Source organism: Trematomus bernacchii, unplaced genomic scaffold (assembly GCF_902827165.1).
Source record: "Trematomus bernacchii unplaced genomic scaffold, fTreBer1.1, whole genome shotgun sequence".
NCBI lineage: Eukaryota > Metazoa > Chordata > Actinopteri > Perciformes > Nototheniidae > Trematomus > Trematomus bernacchii.
The window spans coordinates 1671812-1692447 of NW_022987549.1; the positions used below are offsets into that span (position 1 = coordinate 1671812).

Below are 20636 nucleotides of genomic sequence, written 5' to 3' on the forward strand. Positions count from 1 at the left end.
TAATTGTTTTTTCTTACAGGGATCCTTTGCGATGCCATAACTGCCTGGTCGGCCTTCAAATATACATCATCTCTGCACCACTTTATTCAAACAGTATCTATCACTGTGAACGTTTGTACGTGTATGCAAGCTTTTATCTTTCAAACTGTGCTTGGCTCAACATGGCAGTTAAACAGACTCTTATCTATTAGGAGCAGCAGTCCAGAGGATAAAGGACCCCTCCTCTCCCTCTGCTGACCACTGACCACACCTCAAACCTCAAACTGACACCGTGGAGCTCAGGCTCTGCTCTTACAAACTAATGAACCTGCAGTATCAACAGAGCTCTTTATATTTAGCCCAGATTAGGAGGGTCAGTCTGATATAAACCACGTCAGATTACAAGGACAGGATGACACTTGTAGTGGGAACTAGCACATATTACTTACTCTGTCTTAGACACAATATGTTTTACAACTCAAGCCACACTAAGGTCATTAATTGAGAAGTTGTTTATCTCAAGATTCATCCAGAAATGATCCACTGAGTGTTTCTGCTGTTTTCTCATCCCTGCCTTCACACCTGTAGCAGATGTTTGTTTTAAATGCCGTGCAAAAGGAGCTCCTTGTTAAACGCTTATTCTCTTTTTCCACACACATTTTAGCAATAAAGTCAGAACTTTCACACCGTCAGTCTCCTGTGAAAGAGCCTCTTTAACCTCTCAAGCAGAGCAAATATGGCTAAAGAAAGAAAATATCAAAGGTAAATAAGCACCAGAAGCACATTCTAAATACTGCACTTCCCATAGAATCATTAGAAATAATAACTCAAGTCTAAAAACAAACAAACACTAATGGTTTAAAGATGAATTAAGAAACCTGTTTTTTTCTTTTTAAAAATGTAAATAGCCAAGCCTCTCACTGATGGTCTCCTCAAATAAATGTGTATTACTGAAGCACACACACACACACACACACACACACACACACACACACACACACACACACACACACACACGCACACACACACACGCACACACACACACACACACACACACACACACACACACACACACACACACACACACACACACACACCCACACACACACACACACACACACACAGAGTGATATGCGGGAACAACATGATCACCATCTAGAGTCCGTCTGTTTTGGTTGTTGACATTTCAGATCAACGGGAAAGTCCTTGCATGACAACAACAATGGAGACTGGGGGGGGTCTCAAACATTTAAATTAAAATGTCAAACATCCTCACTGTCCCATGCAGCTGCAGACCAGCAGATAATCTGTGTATCAATAGAGCTTTCCTATAGTGTAAGTGAAGATCCACAGGAAGTGTGTGTAGGTGTGTGTGTAGGTGTGTGTGTGTTAACCTCAGTAACCAGAGGAGCGTGGTGCCATAGCTCTGCTCTGAGGCCAAGGGTCAGAGGTTTGAGCCTGGAGTCACAACAGGTCCAGGAGCTCACACACACACACACACACACACACACACACACACACACACACACACACACACACACACACACACACACACACACACACCCTGAGCTTTACTGCACGCATGCCTGAGCCCCGATGGGAAACGGGGGGGGGGGGGGGGCACCTGATAGCGGGAATGTGTTTTCAAAGGCTTAGCTGTACCGGCTCCACGTATCATTCTCACTGACGAATGTGTGTATGATCACTTAGTAAAACATCACACACTTTCTTTGCCTGACAACAACACTTCCTGTTTTAAAAGTGTGTCCGAACATGTACTTTTTGCAATATACAAACTCGTACAATCTCAACAGAATGTATGTTTTTAGATTCGGTATAAATGAAACAGGACAAAGAAACCTGCCTTATGGTATGCCTTGAATCCTAAAGCACTTCATATACTGTATACATTATAAACATACACACATATAGTACATACCTACATATATACTAAATAAACAAGAACTAGTTTAGAGTAATATATCACTACTGTTTTCACATACAGCATAAATAAAGCTGCCTTTCCGTCTGCCTTGAACCCAAAAGCTTTTTTTAAATAAATATGCACACATACATGTTTACATATATATACACACATAATTAAATAGGACATATAACGCTCAATTGCAGGTTCATTAAACCAGGGATTTTAGCCTTTGCAGACCATTTACATGCACACAAATCTATAAAGCACACTACAGGAGAGGGAAGAAAGCCGAATACGACCTCTTACAACATATTTAGAGTTATACTGTATATATCAGTGTCTTACAATTTGCATTAATAACACAACACCACTTCTCTCCGGCATGTGCTACTCATCTGATGCTCACAGTTTCCTGAACACAGGGTGTGTCAGTAATGCAGCTTTGTCATCACAGTGTCTATAGACGAACCTCTCACTGGTGACAACATGAGTCCTGAATGTGTCTTCGTGCTGGTAATGAACTCTACTCTGTCTTCGTCACAGCCAGTAAAGCAGTGACTAATAATCTACTTTTGGTTTTAAGAAAAATGATGAGAGAAGCCTTACAACATGTGTCCATTTTGAGCTCTTTAAAGAGGCCACACTCGGTTCAGGTTCCCGGGTTGTGGAAGAGGTATGTGTGTGTGTGTGTGTGTGTGTGTGTGTGTGTGTGTGTGTGTGTGTGTGTGTGTGTGTGTGTGTGTGTGTGTGTGTGTGTGGTGTGTGTGTGTGTGTGTGTGTGTGTGTGTGTGTGTGTGTGTGTGTGTGTGTGTGTGTGTGTGTGTGTGTGTGTGTGTGTGTGTGTGTGTGTGGACCATCATGACTCCGATCAGATAGCGGATAAGGTTTCTTTTTGATATAATCACTTACAGTGCAGTAGCATCTATCGTTCTACATGTCTGAGTCTGTTCCAACCGCCACGGCAAAATTAAGGAGAGAACATATTCTTGTTTTGCTCTGAGAACAATCACAGGAAATTACAAAAACTAACAAACACTTCAGGAACCAGCAGCCGCTCCCAGACAACACACACAGCCCGACTGAAGATATTCAATATTAAACTAGATTTGAAGTGTTAAGGAGCCTTAAACATCTCCCGTAATGGCCTCGAAGAGTTTGCAAAGTTATAGAAAATGTTCTTACTATATTTGAGACATTTAAGAATAAAGTTTCCTACAATATGCCAAGGTGTTTATATATCATTGGACTTCTCATATGTGCTTTGATGGCCTACATTTCTCCACAGACATAATTGTGGGTGTGTTTTGTTGGTAGCTTTACCTCAGCCTGAATGTTTCTGTTCAATCACAGATTAATACGTGCAGTGAAATCATCTTTAGTCTTCAAAACACTTCAGAATGTAATGGGTGATATCACAATCGCTGTGCTTGTTTTTCTCCTCAGTAATCGGTGAAAAATATCATCTAAACCCAGGATGTTTTTGAGAATTGTGATATGGTTGCCAGCCCAGTGGGTTAGTAGACAAATGGCAGAAAGATGGCACCTTAACCTCAGGACATAGAAAGAAAGACAGACAAAAATACCCTTCAGAAAACTTCATTTTTATGACTGTGGGAATCATGTCTCTCCCCCACCCTCCCCTCGATGTCTGTCCCCCCTCTTTCTTTCTTTTCCTCCCCCCCGCTGTCTCTCTGTCTCTCATCTGAAGACCCCGCCTTGTCTTGTGAGATTAATAGCCTCATAAATGTATGATTTTCCCTTTAGACGCCTAAAGACACAGAGTGATTTAGGAGTGGTGGGTGTGTGCAGTCACAACGAGTCCACTTTTGAGTGAAGAGTAAATGTGTGAACTTTGGTGCATCCTAGTGTGTGTTTTTGTGTGTTTTGAGTTGGTATAAATGCATGCATGTAAATGAATGTTTGGACATGTGCAAGTTTGTCTAATTGATGAGCGTGTGAGAGTGAAATACTCTTGATTTGTGAAAGGTTAAGAAACCAAGGTGTGCAAGAGATAACCTTTGACCAAACTGTAACTTGGACATTTCAGAAGGGTTATTGTTATCTGCTGGTGTTTGCAAAATGTGGCAGAAGTCTGCAAGGAACTGATGTAGATTACTTTAATTTGCAAGAGTGTCCATGTGCATGTGACTGTGACTGATAAGCTAGCTTCAGTGGAGGAAGGACAGGGAGGGAAAAAAGGTGGCAGGTGGCCAGAGCAGGAGAGAAAACACCCACACACTGCCATCGGGTGTAAAAACAACCATATTTTACAATTAAGGTTGAGTGACTGGATATATAAGAGTGTTGGATACCTGCGGACATTTACTTGGCACCAGAAGCACCACCTAAACAAAAGACTGTGTGTGTGTGCAGATAGACGATGACTGACGTCTCCTGTACATCTGTGGATGATGTCAACATTGGTGTAATAGAGCAATGTGGGACACACACACACACACACACACACACACACACACACACACACACACACACACACACACACACACACACACACCTGCATGCAGCTGGAGTCAAAAGGCAATGAGCATTCATGTCTTTTTTTCTATAGACAAGACACACGGTCTTTGCTAATAAATCCTGCTTATTACCTCTGAAAAACATACGTTAAATGGGACAATTCACGCTAAATTAAAATAAATTAACATATTCTTTCTGTGCAATTCATCAGTCCAGATTGTTGTAGTCTGTGACCTACATTTTTCATTGACATATCTACACTGTAGCTAATGTACAAATGACAATAAAGCCTTGAATCTTGTGGTAAAACCTGCTAAATGTGGGAGATATCGGCCAGGGAGATGTCTACCTTTTATCTTATAAAATTGAATTTTGGTAGTAGAGCTCAAAGAAACATGCAATGGTTACTAATCTACAGATCTTGTTATAAGTAGTTTAAGATAAGAATGTTTTCCTTTATATCAAACTACACCTGGTAACCGTATCATATCCCAGAATCAAGCGTGCATTTACTCGTACTTTGGTCAGAATCCAGACTGTTACACTCTCTAAGCGTGTCATAAAAACAAGGTATTTCACAAGAAGCAGACCTGCGCCATGTGCAAACAGGGAAGCAGGTATGGAGGCGAGGTGTGTGCACAGTTTGGTGCAGTAACACGTCTCTGTGCAGGTATACAGAGAGCCCTGTAGGCAGGTATGTTTAAATACAGTAGTGCTACTGTTGTTTGCAGTGAGCTAACACCGAGCACAGGCAGAGTCTGTTAGTCTGACCTGCAGCGGACTCAGGGTGCCCCATCAAAGAAGAGCTGACTCCGCAGGAATCTCAGGGAGCCCTGTGTGCACTGAAGATGTGCAGGTGTGTGTGTGTGTGTGTGTGTGTGTGTGTGTGTGTGTGTGTGTGTGTGTGTGTGTGTGTGTGTGTGTGTGTGTGTGTGTGTGTGTGTGTTGGTGTATTACCCATATGAATCTGTTTACACTCTCCCTACTTTCTTATTATGTAAGTCAATCCATTTTAGTGTAATTACTTTATTGTTTTTGTCTTATTCTGAGAATGAACTACTTGCCTTGTTGACATTACAATTGGTAAAAGAGTAAAGCATGGGCCAAGTAAGAACCCATTTAATTCTGGAGACATTCAGTCAAAGTATTTTTCTCATCCGTTAACATTGCAAGATGAGGCATTTGGTTTTAGCGGAAGTGCTGTGTGTGCCCGCCAAGGTCCCTCCTTGTTAATTAATCTATTTTCAGTCAAAGGCTTTCTATTAGTTTTGTCTCAGTATCCCCAACACACCTTATAAGAAAATCTATATTTCTGGATTCATGGAAACACACACTGAATATCCATATATTATAATATAATAATTACATCTCGTCATACAATTTTCGGTAGCAAATGTAGAAAAAGGTAAAGATGTTGTTCTTATTCCCCCCATTTACCCCTTAAAACTGAACTTGTATTTCCTTTAAGTTACACGGAACCCAATAATGAAGTGAGTGAGTTTGTATCATTAACTTAAAATCCAACCACTCTTTTGACATAAGAAGGAAGTCCCTGATCATCTAATTTATGATCAGTTTCTTTGACATCCACTTCTTTCTCTCACTGCCTTGTGCACATACCACAGATGATGCCCTCTACATCTGGAAGGCTCCACTATCTCTATCTATATGGCTATTCAATCTGCCTGTGATGTATATGTGGGCACCTTAACAATGCTCTCTCAGTAGGCTACGCTGCCCTGAAATGTTCCGACCCATACCGAAGGGGTCAAACTTATTGCATCATCGGCACAATGCCCGTCCATTGATAAACTCCCACCCCGGGTCCAGGCAGGTCATACATTTGGGGCTTGGAAACATTCCGGTTAGCATAAAATCAGGAATGTTGTGCAACTGATGTGAGGAGAGCATGCAGAGTGACGTCCAGCTGGAAATCTGAACGCTGTGGGTGTTTGTAAAGTAGCACTGCCCCTCGGTGGTGGTGAGAAAAACTACAGGTTGCAAGAATTCCTAATTATGAAAAAAGACTGAATTGTGACTTTTCTGACCAAAAGTGATCTTTTTTTTTAGATGTAAAAAAAGTTTCAGAACAGAGAAAATCACTTTTGGTCAGATCTCTATATATTTTTTTTAAGTTTTGCCCTAATCCTTTTCTGTATTAACTCAAGTAACTAAAAAACAAGAATCTAAATACTTTTTTGCCACAACCTCATTTTTTTTCTCAGAAAATTGAGTAAAAAAATGGAATTTTGACTTTTTGTCTGAAAAGTTTGAAAAAGTCAGAATTAACTATTGTTTTTCTGAGAAAAAAGTCGGAATTTGTACCTTTCTAACCAAAAGTGAGGTTTTTTTTCAGACAAAAATTCCAACTTTCTCAGAACTAAAAAAACCAAACCCAGAAGTTTGAAAAAAGTCTAAGTTTTTTCATTTCTGACCAAAAGTCAGGTTTGTTCCGGGTATAATAAGAATTTTGACTTTTTCTCAGAAATCAGATAAAAAAGAAAGGGATTGACTACTATATTGAATATATTGAAAACATATTTTTAGTTCTGAAAGTAAAGAATTCTGGAATAATAATTTTGACTAAAAGTAAAAAAAAGTCAGAATTTCTGAATTTTCCTTCCATGTTTTGGATTGAGAAAAACACTTTTTCTTCACAGAATTCTGAAAAGTTCAGAATAAAAAAACAAAACTTAAAACAAGTAAAAACCTTGACTATTTTTTGAGAATCTCTGAGCTTTGACTTTGTTTGGATCACCCCGCCTCTATTTCACTGAAAAGGTAGAGCAGTTGTTGTTAAAGTTGTAGCCTACATAATAGCAATACAAATGTTGTTATTCATAATCAAACTATGATAGTTAACAAACTATTATTTTAGCAGAACCCCTGGGTGAATCCAAACTAGAAGACGACGGCCAGTGTCATTCACAAGTGTAGAAACGCTGGTGAGTTGAGGCCTTAGCTCTTTGTTAGCACTTTGAAGGGCTAGCCTGCTAATATGACAATGACAGTTCGTTTTTGTTGTTAATGGTCAAGTTAAATTGACCATAAACAACCAATCGGGCTTATGAAAGTGATGTCTTGTGTTTTGTATGTACTTTGGTGCACACTGTATCATTGTAAATACATTTGAATAAGATCATTAGTATCTATCTAATGCTAATCACGAGCTAGCAATGCTAGCTAGCGCTAACTCTGTGAGCTGATGCTAAACGCTAGCAGAAGCTAATGGCTAACAGTAGGCCTACTTGTTAGTTCTGTACGCAAAGAAGCTGATAGCATGGCTTAATATTAAAGGAACATTGTTCTCATTTGACTTAAAGCCACTCTCTTTTAGTAGTTAATTCATGTCATAAGCTGTAGTGCAGCGACATAGCCTACTGACTCATGCTGTCTAAAATTGTTTTCATGTTCATGGTTAAGAATAACTGTTAAAAAGTGGTTAAAAACAGTCAATATTGTTGTTAAAAACCTACATTATATAACTCATTTATTTCAGCTTGAATGTAAGATGTGTTGTTTTGAAAATATAAGTTATTTATCACTAGTTAAAATACACATTGGTGATTAAAGTAAATCATTTAATTAGAAATGAAATATGCTTTAGTTTCTGTTTAAATTGTGAAACTTGCTAACTAAAGATGTTTATAAGATTCATGATAGTAAGGACACTTGTATTTGTATGTTAAATAACTCTATTTTTTATTTATTTTCACATTGTTGGCACAATTTAATCTGAATGTTTGTTTCTGCAATAAAATTGTAAAATGTTCAACTAAATGTAACTCTTCCCAGAGTTATTCACGGCATACCACTATTCAGACCTAGGTAGAGGTTAGTGCCTCTGTTCTTGGTGTGAGATAGAGCTAGACATATAATTGTTATTTGTAATTAGATCAGATGTTATACCTCCAGCGGACAGTAGTTGTATGCACCACGCTTCCCAGTTCCTGGTGTAAAACTGTGATTGTTAAATATTAATCAGGCTGATGAGCGTTTATCGTGTTACTCTGAGAGCAAAGGTCGTCTCAAGTTCGGCTTCATTTCAGAGTTTGACATTTCATGGATGGAAGCAAAGAGGATCTCACCTGGTGAGTAGACACACCTGAATTATAATTTAAATAAACTAAAGTAAACAAAGTGTATCATTGTACGAAATAAGTCGTTCTTAGTTGGTTGAGTAAAGACTACTAAAAACACTGAACACTAAAAGTATCTAACAAATGACATGTGTAATGTAATGTAATGACTGTTACTAACCCTGAGGTACATGTTCTACTCAGGTGATTAGCTGCAGCAGAATCACTGTTTGTAAAGTCACCACATTAGTACAGCAGAGCTAAAGGAATATATTCATTTTGCAATGAATCAAAATCATTTTTTGAGCGACTGTTTGAAATGTACTGGTACTGAGAAATGTATTCATGTGTTTTATTGTTCTATAACTATAAATGATAAGATTGGAGTCTGAAGTTCAGACTGAATGTGAACAAGAAAGTTGAAACCTTTTTGATAAGCATTATGACAGCTATAAAAACAAGATCAGAGTTGCCAGTTTACGACCCTTAGTAACACATTCACAGATTGTTAAGAACATGTTTTGTTTTGTCATATTAACAGCAAACCTATTTTCAAACTTGATTAACTTGACTTTATATACAAAGAGTAGACTATGAGTAGACTTTATTTCTATTATGAACTGAGAGTCTGACACATTTACATATCCTCTCCCTAGGTTCTTGAACCAAGCATTTGGTTTCCAGCTGAAGTAGATTTTTCCTGCAGTGACATTATGGCGACAGCATCAACAGGTGAGTTCAGAATGTATTATTGAGGATAACTAATATAAATAATTATAACCTTTGTACTATAGTAACATTTCTGTGAATCTGCTGTTAATTGTGATATATTACACAACATAAGTCATTTAAAAAGAACAACCAATCCTTCTTCAAGAATTCATGAAATATGTTGTGAATGTTCTGATTTATTTTAGTGTCAGAAGATTTGCAACCTGTGAAGCAGAGGCGCAGCAGCTATGAATTACTGCCACCTTCCAGTGAGTTTAACAGAACTGAGTCAAAATGATTTAATTGTAAATAAAAAAATTACTGTTTTGTAGATTGTGGGTACAAACAATTTTCTCCATTTAATTTATGCAAGCTCTCTGTTGATTTTAAAATATATTCCTTTCTCATTGGTTAATTATCCAATTAAGTTTTTGGTTGAAGAGTAGTTTTTCTAATTCTGTGTTTTCCTTTTCAGTGTCTGAGCTGAGGGTAGTTCTGCTGGGGAACAGCTGGGCTGAGAGGAGTTCAGTGGGGAACTTCATACTGGGAGACACTGTGTTCAACACTGAGGAAGAACCAGACCGGTGTCTGAGAGTCAGTAGTCAGTTAAAAGGAAAAGAAATAGTCCTTATCAACACCCCAGATCTGCTGCATCCCAAAATCACCCAATGGAGACTTTCACAAGATGTAAAAGACTGTGTGAGTCTCTCTGATCCTGGACCTCATGTGTTCCTGCTGGTTCTACAGCCTGAGCACTTCACTGAGAAACACAAACTGACACTCTGCAGAGTCCTGCAACTCTTTGGTGATCAATCATTCAATCATTCACTGGTATTAATATCACCACCTACAGAGGGGAGTTCAGGTTTCATTGAAAAGGTTATGCAACATCCACCATTACAAGACCTGATCAGAATGTGTAGATACAGATATTTGAGGCAGAACCTGGACCATTCAGAGCTGTTAACACGTTTGGGTCAAACTGCAAAGGAGAACAATGGAGAGCATGTGAGCTGTGATGTGTTTGAGGATGCAGGTTTGATGATGGCACCAAAGTCTGAACACATCAAACCAGCTTTAAACCTGGTTCTGTGTGGGAGGAAAGGAGCAGGTAAGACTTCAGCAGCCGAGGCCATTTTAGGTCAGAGAGAGCTTCCTTCAGTCTCCAACTCCTCATGGTGTGTTAAACATCAGGGAGAGGTGTGTGGGCAGAGGGTTTCCCTGGTGGAGCTCCCTGCTTTGTGTGGAACACCTCAGGAGGAAGTGATGGAGGAATCATTCAACTGTATCTCCCTCTGTGATCCTGAAGGCGTCCATGCCTTCATCCTGGTCCTACCTGTGGGTCCCCTCACTGATGAAGACAAGGGAGAGTTAGAGACCCTCCAGAACACATTTAGCCCTCGAGTCAACGACTTCACCTTGATTCTGTCCACTGTGGAGTCAGATCCTACAGCTCCAGCTGTTGTTAACTTACTAAAGGAGAACAAGGACCTCCAGGAGCTCCGTCAGAGATGTGGAGGAAGACATGTTGTTCTCAACATCAAGGACCAGCAGCAGATCCCAGAGCTGTTGGATGCTGTGCAAGAGATGAGAGGTAAAGGATGTAGGAGCTTTACAAAGGACATGTTCACCAAGGCTCAGATGGAGAAGGTTGTAGAGCTGGATAACACCAACAGAAGACTTAAAGCTGAACAGCAAGACGTTACAAAGAAAAGTCAGGAGGGAGATGTTGATGAAAGTCAGAACAGAGAGTGTCTCAGGATGGTGCTGATTGGGAAGATTGGCAGTGGGAAGAGTGCAACTGGAAACACCATTTTGGGCAAAGAATATTTTAAATCATCTGTCAGCTCAAAGTCAGTGACCAAGTTTTGCAAGAAAGAAACAGGAGAGATTGACGGACGTCCTGTCGCTGTGGTGGACACCCCCAGTCTGTTTGACACAACACTTTCCAATGATGAAGTTCAAGAGCAGCTTGTGAAATGCTTCAGCTTGTCGTCTCCTGGACCTCATGTGTTCTTACTGGTGCTGCAAATCGGCCGGTTTACCCAGGAGGAAAAAGACACCGTGGAACTGATCAAAAAAAGTTTTGGCAAGAGATCTGGAGATTTCATCATCCCTATATTCACCAGAGGAGATGAGCTGAAGGGTCAAACAATAGAGAGTTACATCCAATCTGATGCCCACTTGGAAAAACTGATCAATGACTGTGGAGGGAGATACCAAGTCTTCAATAACAAAGATCAGACCGACTGCACGCAAGTCAGAGAGCTGATGGAGAAGACCAACAAAATGCTGAAGGAAAATGGCGGCAGCTGCTTCACCTCAGAGATGTTTCAAGAGGCCGAGGCCGTAATAAAGAAGTACGTGGAGAAGATCCTGAAGGAGAAGGAAGAAGAAATGCAGAGAGAGAGGGAGGAGCTGCAACGAAAACACGAAGAGGAAATGGAAGCAGTGAAGATGAGAATGAAACAAGAGAGAGACGAAAGTGAGCAGAGAGCCAGACAGCTTAAAGAGATGGAGGAAAATATCAACAAGGAACAAGAGGAGAGGAAAAGAGATGAGGAGAAGAGAGTGAAAGAGGAGACGGAGAAGAAAAGGCAGGAAGAAATTCAACGAATGGAATGGGAGAAAAAACTTGTGAGTGGAGTGATGGAGCAGAGTAACGAAGAGATCAAAAAGCAAAAAGCAGAATGGGAGAAGGAGAGAGAAGCAGCTCGGATCAGACTACAAGAAGAAAATGAAAAGAAACGACTAGAGGAGCAAACAAGACTTCAAAGGTTGCAAAAAGAGTACGAGCAGGAGAAAGACAAACATGAACAACTAAGAAAAGAAGAAGACGGAAAGAGAAGAGAACAGGAGGAGGAGGGGAGAAAAGAGTTAGAGGAAAACTATAAAAAAAAGGAGGAGGAAATGAAGCTGAAATATGAAGAGGAGGCCAGAAAACAAGCTGAAGAATTCAACAATTTCAGACGCATATTCACGCTCATGAAGACAATTGAAGACCTAAAGAAAAACCTTGAAGAAGTAGAACCGAAAAAAAACGAACGCAAGTGTACCATCCTCTGATCTTCTTGCTGACTCATGATCATCATCACGTCAGCCGATAGAGCATCATGTCCTCTTCATTGACAGCAGATTTCTGGATGATAATTATCAAACAGGGTCCATCAGGCCACTCAGAAAGAACTAGCACTCATTGAGACATTTCCACTTTGTGAGTATTTTTTATAACCCATCCCATAATTTTGTGCATTATGTTGTTTAACCAGCTGAAGTAGAATGTTTTATTTTGTAATAGTCAATAGTTTAACCAAACCTCAAGGTGCAGATTGAACGTTGTCTGTTTTATGGATTTAAGGTTCAGTAAACTAACTTCAGTAATGTACAGATCAGTTGGTGTAGGTGCGTCTTTATAACATGGTGTGCTTTTCAGTGAGTAAATAAATGTATGAAATCCTCCTGCTACTGTGCAATAGTAAGGCTATCATTATTGTTGTCAACATGAATATTGAAATCAACCAGAATAATTACTTTATCTGTAAACCTGATAAAAACTCAGGAAATTCTGAAAGGAACTCTGAATAAGGACCTGGGGTGAGATACACTGCAACAAGTTAGAATGGCTGCAGTGTTTTCCAGTTTGTAAGACTAAGAACCAGGCTTTCAAAGGAGTTATAATTTAATTACGGTTTAGGATTGATAAGTAGAATCAAAGATGGCTGCAACTCCACCTCCTTGGCCTGTTCCTCAAGGAATATGAGTATGAATGTGACTGGGTGGAGTGGCCTCTCATCTGTTATTTTTTCATATATTTACTGTTGTGTCTTATTTGTATTATTACCTCTAAATGTGTATTTAGAGGTATATATATATATATATATATATATATATATATATATATATATAAGTAGGTATAAAGGTGTGTATGTACAGTATATGTATACATATGTATACATTTCCTTTTATATATTTGTATTCTTTGGGATGGTGAGAAACAGAATTTCGATCCCCCTGTCTGTGTAACACAAGTAGAGGAATTGACAATAAAGTTGACTTTGACTCATTTAAACTGACATGTTGTTTGAGTATCAGCCAAGTTTCAGTGAGTGATCATAAATACATGTTATCTTTGTTGCAGCCATTTTATCTGTATGTTTTATTTGTTAATATGTTGTAATATTCTCCTGAACACTGGGTGGTGTAGGGGAGCAGGGAAGCATAAAGGGGAGCTCACCAGGACAGGGGGATTGATTCAAAATTGTTAGAATAGACAGTATTGCAAATCGAAAATGTCATCTCAGTAAGAGTGTCCATGTTCATGGACTTGTGTTAATCAGTCAGTCACTGCCACTACTTAACGGCATCAACATTTTTTGCGTCATCCTTTGTTTTATTAACATATATCTCTCAATATGTAGAGCATGTGCTGCCACAAGAGGGCGCCCTGTCTGTGAGCAGCTTGTTCTCAAAGTGTTGGGGTTCCTGTTGAATGACCTGCAGCCTGACTGCTGTTTGTGCAGTGTGAATCCACTATGAGTCCCATTTCTGTTATAATCATTCATTTGTTTTAGTATCATGTGAAGTCCATTGTTGGTTCAATAAATACATCATTATAATTTCATTGTGTTCATGTTACCTCATTGCACACAAATGCGTTTTTACATGTTGTTTTGAAAGAATACAGTTGTCCTGGAGATGTAATGATGTGAATGTTAAAGTTAAAGTTAAAGTTTTTAATATTAACCTTGAATTGTAAAAGTGTGTCTACCCTTCTAAAACATCTGAAAATGTAATACAGTGGTGGGGGTGGTGATGTACTCTGAGGAGAGAATGCACCCCTCGGTGGTGGTGAGAGAAACTGCAGGCTGCAAGCATTTCTAATTATCATCCAAACTTCTTAACTATGTGATTCAACAGCTTCTATATTAACCATTTAAACTGTGAGCGTCACTCGGGACATTTTTGGCGTCACACTTTCTTATTTTTCAATAATTTGATTGAAAAACATTTTTTGAAACAGAGTTTTGATAAAAAGTAAACATTTTTGACTTTTTTTATATTTCTGGAAAAATCTCAGAATTCTGACATTTTTCCATGACTTGGGGAATTTATGTCCTTTAATGACCTTTAATATGGGAGTCTTTTTTTAATCTGTCACTTCACAAAAAAATAATTTTATGATTTGATATATTATGTACACAGACTGGCATTTAAATAGTATTTGGAAGTTATGATCAGGACTGAAATTGGTATAAAGATTGAACTCAATGAAAGTGGATAATAATATTAGCATTTAATATTAGGTTAGTTTTTTGAGGAGAATACATGTATCCTCTAAAGACCAATCAGAGCCATTTTCTTGTATTCATTTCATAAGCTGCAGTGCAGTTACATGCTCACTCATGCTGACTAAAATGCGTTTTCATGTTCATGGTGTTTAAAAACTGTTCAAATGGTTGTTAAAAGCTACAGTGTATAATGCATTTATTTCTGCTTGAATGTAAGATGTGTTCTTTGAAAATATAAGTTATTTATCACTAGTTAAAATACACATTGGTGATTAGAGTAAATCATTTGATTATCAATTGAATATGCTTTAGATACTGTTTAAATTGTGACACATGCTAACTAAAGATGTTTATATGATTCATGATAGAAAGGACACTTTTATTTGTATGTTAAAGTTCTCTATTTTTTATTTTACATTTATTTTCACATTGTGGGCACAATTTAATGTGAATGTTGATGTTTGTTTCTGCAAACAAATGTTAAAATGTTCAACTAAATGTAACTCTTCCCAGAGTTATTCACGGCATACCACTATTCTGACCTAGGTAGATGTTAGTGCCTCTGTTCTTGGTGTGAGACTAGAGCGGCTACACATAGAATTGTTATCTGTAATCATATGTTATACCACCAGCAGACAGTATAATTATATAAAACTGTGATTGTTAAATATTAACTAAGCGGACAGACGTTTATCGTGTGCTCAGCTCAGTCTGAGAGCAAAGGTCGTCTCCAGTTCGGCTTCATTGCAGAGTTTGACGTTTCACGGTTGGAAGCAAAGAGGATCTCACCTGGTGAGTAGACACACCTGAATTATTAATTGAATAAACTATAAAAACTAAAGTGTATAATTGTACGAAATAAGTCATTCTTAGTTGGTTGAGTAAAGACTAGGGGAGGCTCAGTTGTTTAGTGCGTTGATCTTCTGATCAGGGGAGCACTGGTTCCATCCCCACTTTCAGCATGTCGTTGTGTACCTGGCCACTTCACCCCAAATTGCTCCTGTGGGGATTTTCCACAGTATTGAATGTGTTTAAGTCGCTTTGCTTTGGATAAAAGTGTCTAACAAATGACATGTAATGACTGTTACTAACCCTCAGGTACATGTACTACTCATGCAGCTTAAAGGAATATATTCATTTTTGCAATGAATGAAAATAATTTTTGGGGTGACCATACCATACTGGTATTGAGAAACGTATTCATGTGTTTTATTGTTCTATAACTATAAATGATAAGATTGGAGTCTGAAGTTCAGACTGAATGTGAACAAGAAAGTTGAAACCTTTTTGATAAGCATTACAACAGCTATAAAAACAAGATCAGAGTTGCAAGTTTACGACCCTTGGAACCACATTAACCTGGTACCACTTGCATCACAACTATAACAGATTGGAAGATGATTTGTTTTTTTAAAGCATACTCATCGTCTAACCTAAGGTTTATCAATCATCTTTCACTTTTATAACGTTTTTAGAAACATAGTGTCAACATAGAGTCATTTACATAAAGTCCTTGTTTCAAAGTATTCGAAAATAGTTTTTGTCTCTTAAACACAGATTGTTAAGAACATGTTTTGTTTTGTCATATTAACAGCAAACCTATTTTCAAACTTTGATTCATTTGACTTTATATACAAAGAGTAGACTATGAGTAAACTTTATTTCTATTATGAACTGAGTGTCTGACACATTTACATATCCTCTCCTTAGGTTCTTTAACCAAGCATTGGGTTTCCAGCTGAAGTAGATTTATCCTGCAGTGACATTATGGCGACAGCATCAACAGGTGAGTTCAGAATTCATTATTGTGGATAATTAATATGAAGAATTATAACCTCTGTACTTTAGTAACATTTCTGTGAATCTGCTGTTTATTGTGATATATTACACAACATAAGTCATTTAAAAAGAACAACCAATCCTTCCTCAAGTATTCATGAAATATGTTGTGAAACCTGTTCTGATTTATTTTAGTGTCAGAAGGTTTGCAACCTGTGAGGCGGCGCAGCAGCTTTGCATTTCTGCCACCTGACTGTGAGTTTAACAGAACTGAGTCAAAATTATTTAATATAAATTAACATCTAAAATCACAGTTTTTTAGATTGTGGGTACACCATCATTTTTTTTCTCCGATTAATAGACGCAAGCTCTCTGTTGATTTTGCTAGTTTCAAGATAACAGCTGACACATTTAATCAAGTCCACCTTTTAAAATACATTACCTTTTCATTAATTGTTATCCAATTAAGTTTTAGGGTGAAGAGTAGTTTTTCTAATTCTGTGTTTCCCTTTTCAGTGTCTGAGCTGAGGGTAGTTCTGCTGGGGAACAGCTGGGCTGAGAGGAGTTCAGTGGGGAACTTCATACTGGGAGAGACTGTGTTCAACACTGAGGAAGAACCAGACCGGTGTCTGAGAGTCAGTGGAAAGTTAAAAGGAAAAGAAATAGTCCTTATCAACACCCCAGATCTGCTGCATCCCAACATCACCCAATGGAAACTTTCACAATGTGTAAAAACCTGTGTGAGGCTCTCTGATCCTGGACCTCATGTGTTCCTGCTGGTTCTACAGCCTGAGCACTTCACTGAGAAACACAATCTGAGACTCTGCAGATTCCTGCAACTCTTTAGTGATCAATCATTCAATCATTCACTGGTATTAATATCACCACCCAAAGAGGGGAATTCAAGTTTCAATGCAAATGTTATGCAACATCCACCATTAAAAGACCTGATCAGAATGTGTAGAAACAGATATGCGAGTCAGAACCTTGACCATTCAGAGCTGTTAACACGTTTAGGTCAAACTGCAAAGAAGAACAATGGAGAGCATGTGAGCTGTGATGTGTTTGAGGATGCAGGTTTGATCATGGCACCAAAGTCTGAACACATCAAACCAGCTTTAAACCTGGTTCTGTGTGGGAGGAAAGGAGCAGGGAAGACTTCAGCAGCCGAGGCCATTTTAGGTCAGAGAGAGCTTCCTTCAGTCTCCAACTCCTCAGAGTGTGTTAAACATCAGGGAGAGGTGTGTGGACTAAGGGTTTCCCTGGTGGAGCTCCCTGCTTTGTGTGGAACACCTCAGGAGGAAGTGATGGAGGAATCATTCAGCTGTATCTCCCTCTGTGATCCTGAAGGCGTCCATGCCTTCATCCTGGTCCTACCTGTGGGTCCCCTCACTGATGAAGACAAGGGAGAGTTAGAGACCCTCCAGAAGACATTCAGCCCTCAAGTCAACGACTTCACCTTGATTCTGTCCACTGTGGAGTCAGATCCTACAGCTCCAGCTGTTGTTAACTTTCTAAAGAAGAACAAGGACCTCCAGGAGCTCCGTCAGAGATGTGGAGGAAGACATGTTGTTCTCAACATCAAGGACCAGCAGCAGATCCCAGAGCTGTTGGATGCTGTGCAAGAGATGAGAGATAAAGGATGTAGGAGCTTCACAAAGGACATGTTCACCAAGGCTCAGATGGAGAAGGTTGTAGAGCTGGAACAGAACAGAGAGTGTCTCAGGATGGTGCTGATTGGGAAGACTGGCAGTGGGAAGAGTGCAACTGGAAACACCATTTTGGGAAAAGAATATTTTGAATCATTTGTCAGCTCAAAGTCAGTGACCAAGTTTTGCAAGAAAGCAACAGGAGAGATTGACGGACGTCCTGTCGCTGTGGTGGACACCCCCGGTCTGTTTGACACAACACTGTCCAATGATGAAGTTCAAGAGGAGATGGGGAAATGCATCAGCTTGTTGTCTCCTGGACCTCATGTGTTCTTACTGGTGCTGCCGATCGGCCGATTTACCCAGGAGGAAAAAGACACTGTGGAACTGATCAAAAAATGTTTTGGCAAGAGATCTGGAGATTTCATCATCCCTATAATCACCAGAGGAGATGAGCTGAAGGGTCGAACAATAGAGAGTTACATACAATCTGATGACCTCTTGAAGAAACTGATCAATGACTGTGGAGGGAGATACCAAGTCTTCAATAACAATCAGACCGACCGCAGGCAAGTCAGAGAGCTGATGGAGAAGACCAACAACATGCTGAAGGAAAATGGTGGCAGCTGCTTCACCTCAGAGATGTTTCAAGAGGCCGAGGCGGCCATAAAGAAGGAAATTGAGAAGATCCTGAAGGAGAAGGAAGAAGAAATGCAGAGAGAGAAGGAGGAGCTGCAACGAAAACACGAGGAGGAAATGGAACCAGTGAAGAGAAAAATGAAACAAGAGAGAGACGAAAGTGAGAAGAGGAGAGACAGACAGCTTCAAGACATTGAGGAAAATATCAACAAGGAACGAGAGGAGAGAAGGAGAGATGAGGAGAAGAGAGTGGAAGAGGAGAAGGAGAAGAAAAGGCAGGAAGAAATTCAACGAATGGAATGGGAGAAAAAACTTGTGAGTGGAGTGATGGAGCAGAGTAACAAAGAGAGGGAAAAGCAAAAAGAAGAATGGGAGAAGGAGAGAGAAGCAGAGCGGATCAGACAACAAGAAGAAAATGAAAAGATACGACAAGAGGAGAAAACAACACTTCAAAGGATGCAAGAAGAGTACAAGCAGGAAAAAGAAAAACATGAACAACTAAGAAAAGAAGAAGAGAGAAAGAGAAGAGAACAGGAGGGGAAGAAACAAATGGAGGAAAGCTATAAAGAAGAGGCCAGAAAACAAGCTGAAGAAAACAGTGATCTAAAAAGAAAAATCGAAAGCCTTGAAGAAGAACTGAAAAAGAAAGGCAAGTGCACCAGCCAATGATCTTCATACTGACTCTTCATCATCACGTCAGCAGATAGAGCATCATGTCCTCTTCATTGAACAGCAGATTTCTGGATGATAATTCTCAAACAGGGTCCATCAGGCCACTCTGAGACATTTCCACTTTGTGAGTATTTATTATAACCCATCCCATAGTTTTGTTTCTATGCATTATGTTGTTTAACCAGCTGTAGTAGAATGTTTCACTTTTTAATTGTCAATAGTTGAACCAAACCTCGAGGTTCAGATTAAATGTTGTCTGTTTTATGGTCAAATAACTTCAGTAATGTACAGATCAGTTGGTCAAGGTGCATCTTTTTAACATGGTGTGCTTTTCAGTGAGTAAATACATTTATTAAATCAATCATGCTATGGAAAATGTTTAATCAATCAATCACAAATGATTTTTATATCACACATTTTACATGTGTTTAATAGAGGGTTTAATGCAATAGTAAAGCTATCTTTATTGTTGTCAACATGAATATTGAAGTCACCCACGATAATGACTTTATCTGTTTTAAGCACTAAATTTGCCTCTAAATGTGTGTATATGTATATTTGTGTCATATAAGTGGGTGTAAAGGTGTGTATGTATTTCGATCCCCCTGTCTGTGTAACAAAAATTGAGGAATTGACAATACAGTTGTCTTTGACTCATTTAAGCTGACATATTGTTTGAGTATCAGCCAAGTTTCAGTGAGTGATCATAAATACATGTTATCTTTGTTGCAGCCATTTTATCTGTATGTTTTATTTGTTAATCTGTTGTAATATTCTCCTGAACACTGGGTGGTGTAGGGGAGCAGGGAAGCATAAAGGGGAGCTCACCAGGACAGGGGGGGTGTATGAAACTGTTTTTATTTTGTTTTTATATGATCAGAATAGACAGTATTGCCATTTACTCAGTGGTTTTGAGTCGAACATGTCGTCTCAGTAAGTGTGTTCATGTTCATGGACTTGTGTTAATCAGTCACTGCCACATTTGCCAAAACAATGTTGTGTCATCCTTTGTTTTATTTACATATACCTCTCAATATGTAGAGCATGTGCGGCCACAAGATGTCGCCCTGTCTGTGAGCAGCTTGTTCTCAAAGTGTTGGGGTTTCTGTTCAATGATGTGCCATAAAGACACTTTTCTTGAAATACTGTGCACTAATCACCTTTATGTGAAACCATCATTGTAATGAATGTCCCAACATTTCTTTTTGTGTGTCAATAAGTTCTGAAGTTCATCATTTTTAGCCATGGATGTGCACTTACCTACTTATGTGTCTTTATGTATATTCTGGTATAGGTAATGTGTGTTTTCTTCTATATATTAATATGTTAGCTTATTCTGTGTTATTGCATACCTTCTTTTTTTTTACCTGCTATGCCACTTTTGCTGTAACAATGTACATGTCCCCGCTGTAGGACTACAAAAGGATTTCTGATT

At 39.0% G+C, this 20636-nt stretch overlaps 2 protein-coding genes across 6 annotated transcripts; both read left to right on the top strand.

Annotated features, from left to right (window-relative positions):
- Nucleotides 1–8456: 8456 nt before the first annotated feature.
- LOC117476958 (GTPase IMAP family member 8-like) lies at nucleotides 8457–20636 on the top strand. 4 transcript variants are annotated; one of them, XM_034123638.1, is made up of 4 exons: nucleotides 8457–8475; nucleotides 16173–16248; nucleotides 16437–16496; nucleotides 16758–20636. In XM_034123638.1, exons 2-4 carry the CDS (start codon nucleotides 16230–16232, stop codon nucleotides 19196–19198), a joined length of 2520 nt encoding a protein of 839 aa, XP_033979529.1. In that variant the 5' UTR covers nucleotides 8457–8475; nucleotides 16173–16229; the 3' UTR covers nucleotides 19199–20636. The 4 variants fall into 4 exon arrangements, with proteins under 4 accessions (XP_033979529.1, XP_033979530.1, XP_033979531.1 ...); XM_034123639.1 differs by lacking the exon at nucleotides 8457–8475 and adding an exon at nucleotides 15191–15254; XM_034123640.1 differs by lacking the exon at nucleotides 8457–8475 and adding an exon at nucleotides 15191–15254 and having other exon boundaries at nucleotides 16443–16496.
- On the top strand, nucleotides 9110–12409 carry LOC117476956 (GTPase IMAP family member 8-like). 2 transcript variants are annotated; one of them, XM_034123635.1, is made up of 3 exons: nucleotides 9110–9195; nucleotides 9381–9443; nucleotides 9650–12409. In XM_034123635.1, the coding sequence occupies exons 1-3, from the start codon at nucleotides 9177–9179 to the stop codon at nucleotides 12238–12240; spliced, it is 2673 nt and encodes an 890-aa protein (XP_033979526.1). In that variant the 5' UTR covers nucleotides 9110–9176; the 3' UTR covers nucleotides 12241–12409. The 2 variants fall into 2 exon arrangements, with proteins under 2 accessions (XP_033979526.1, XP_033979528.1); XM_034123637.1 differs by lacking the exon at nucleotides 9381–9443 and having other exon boundaries at nucleotides 9134–9195.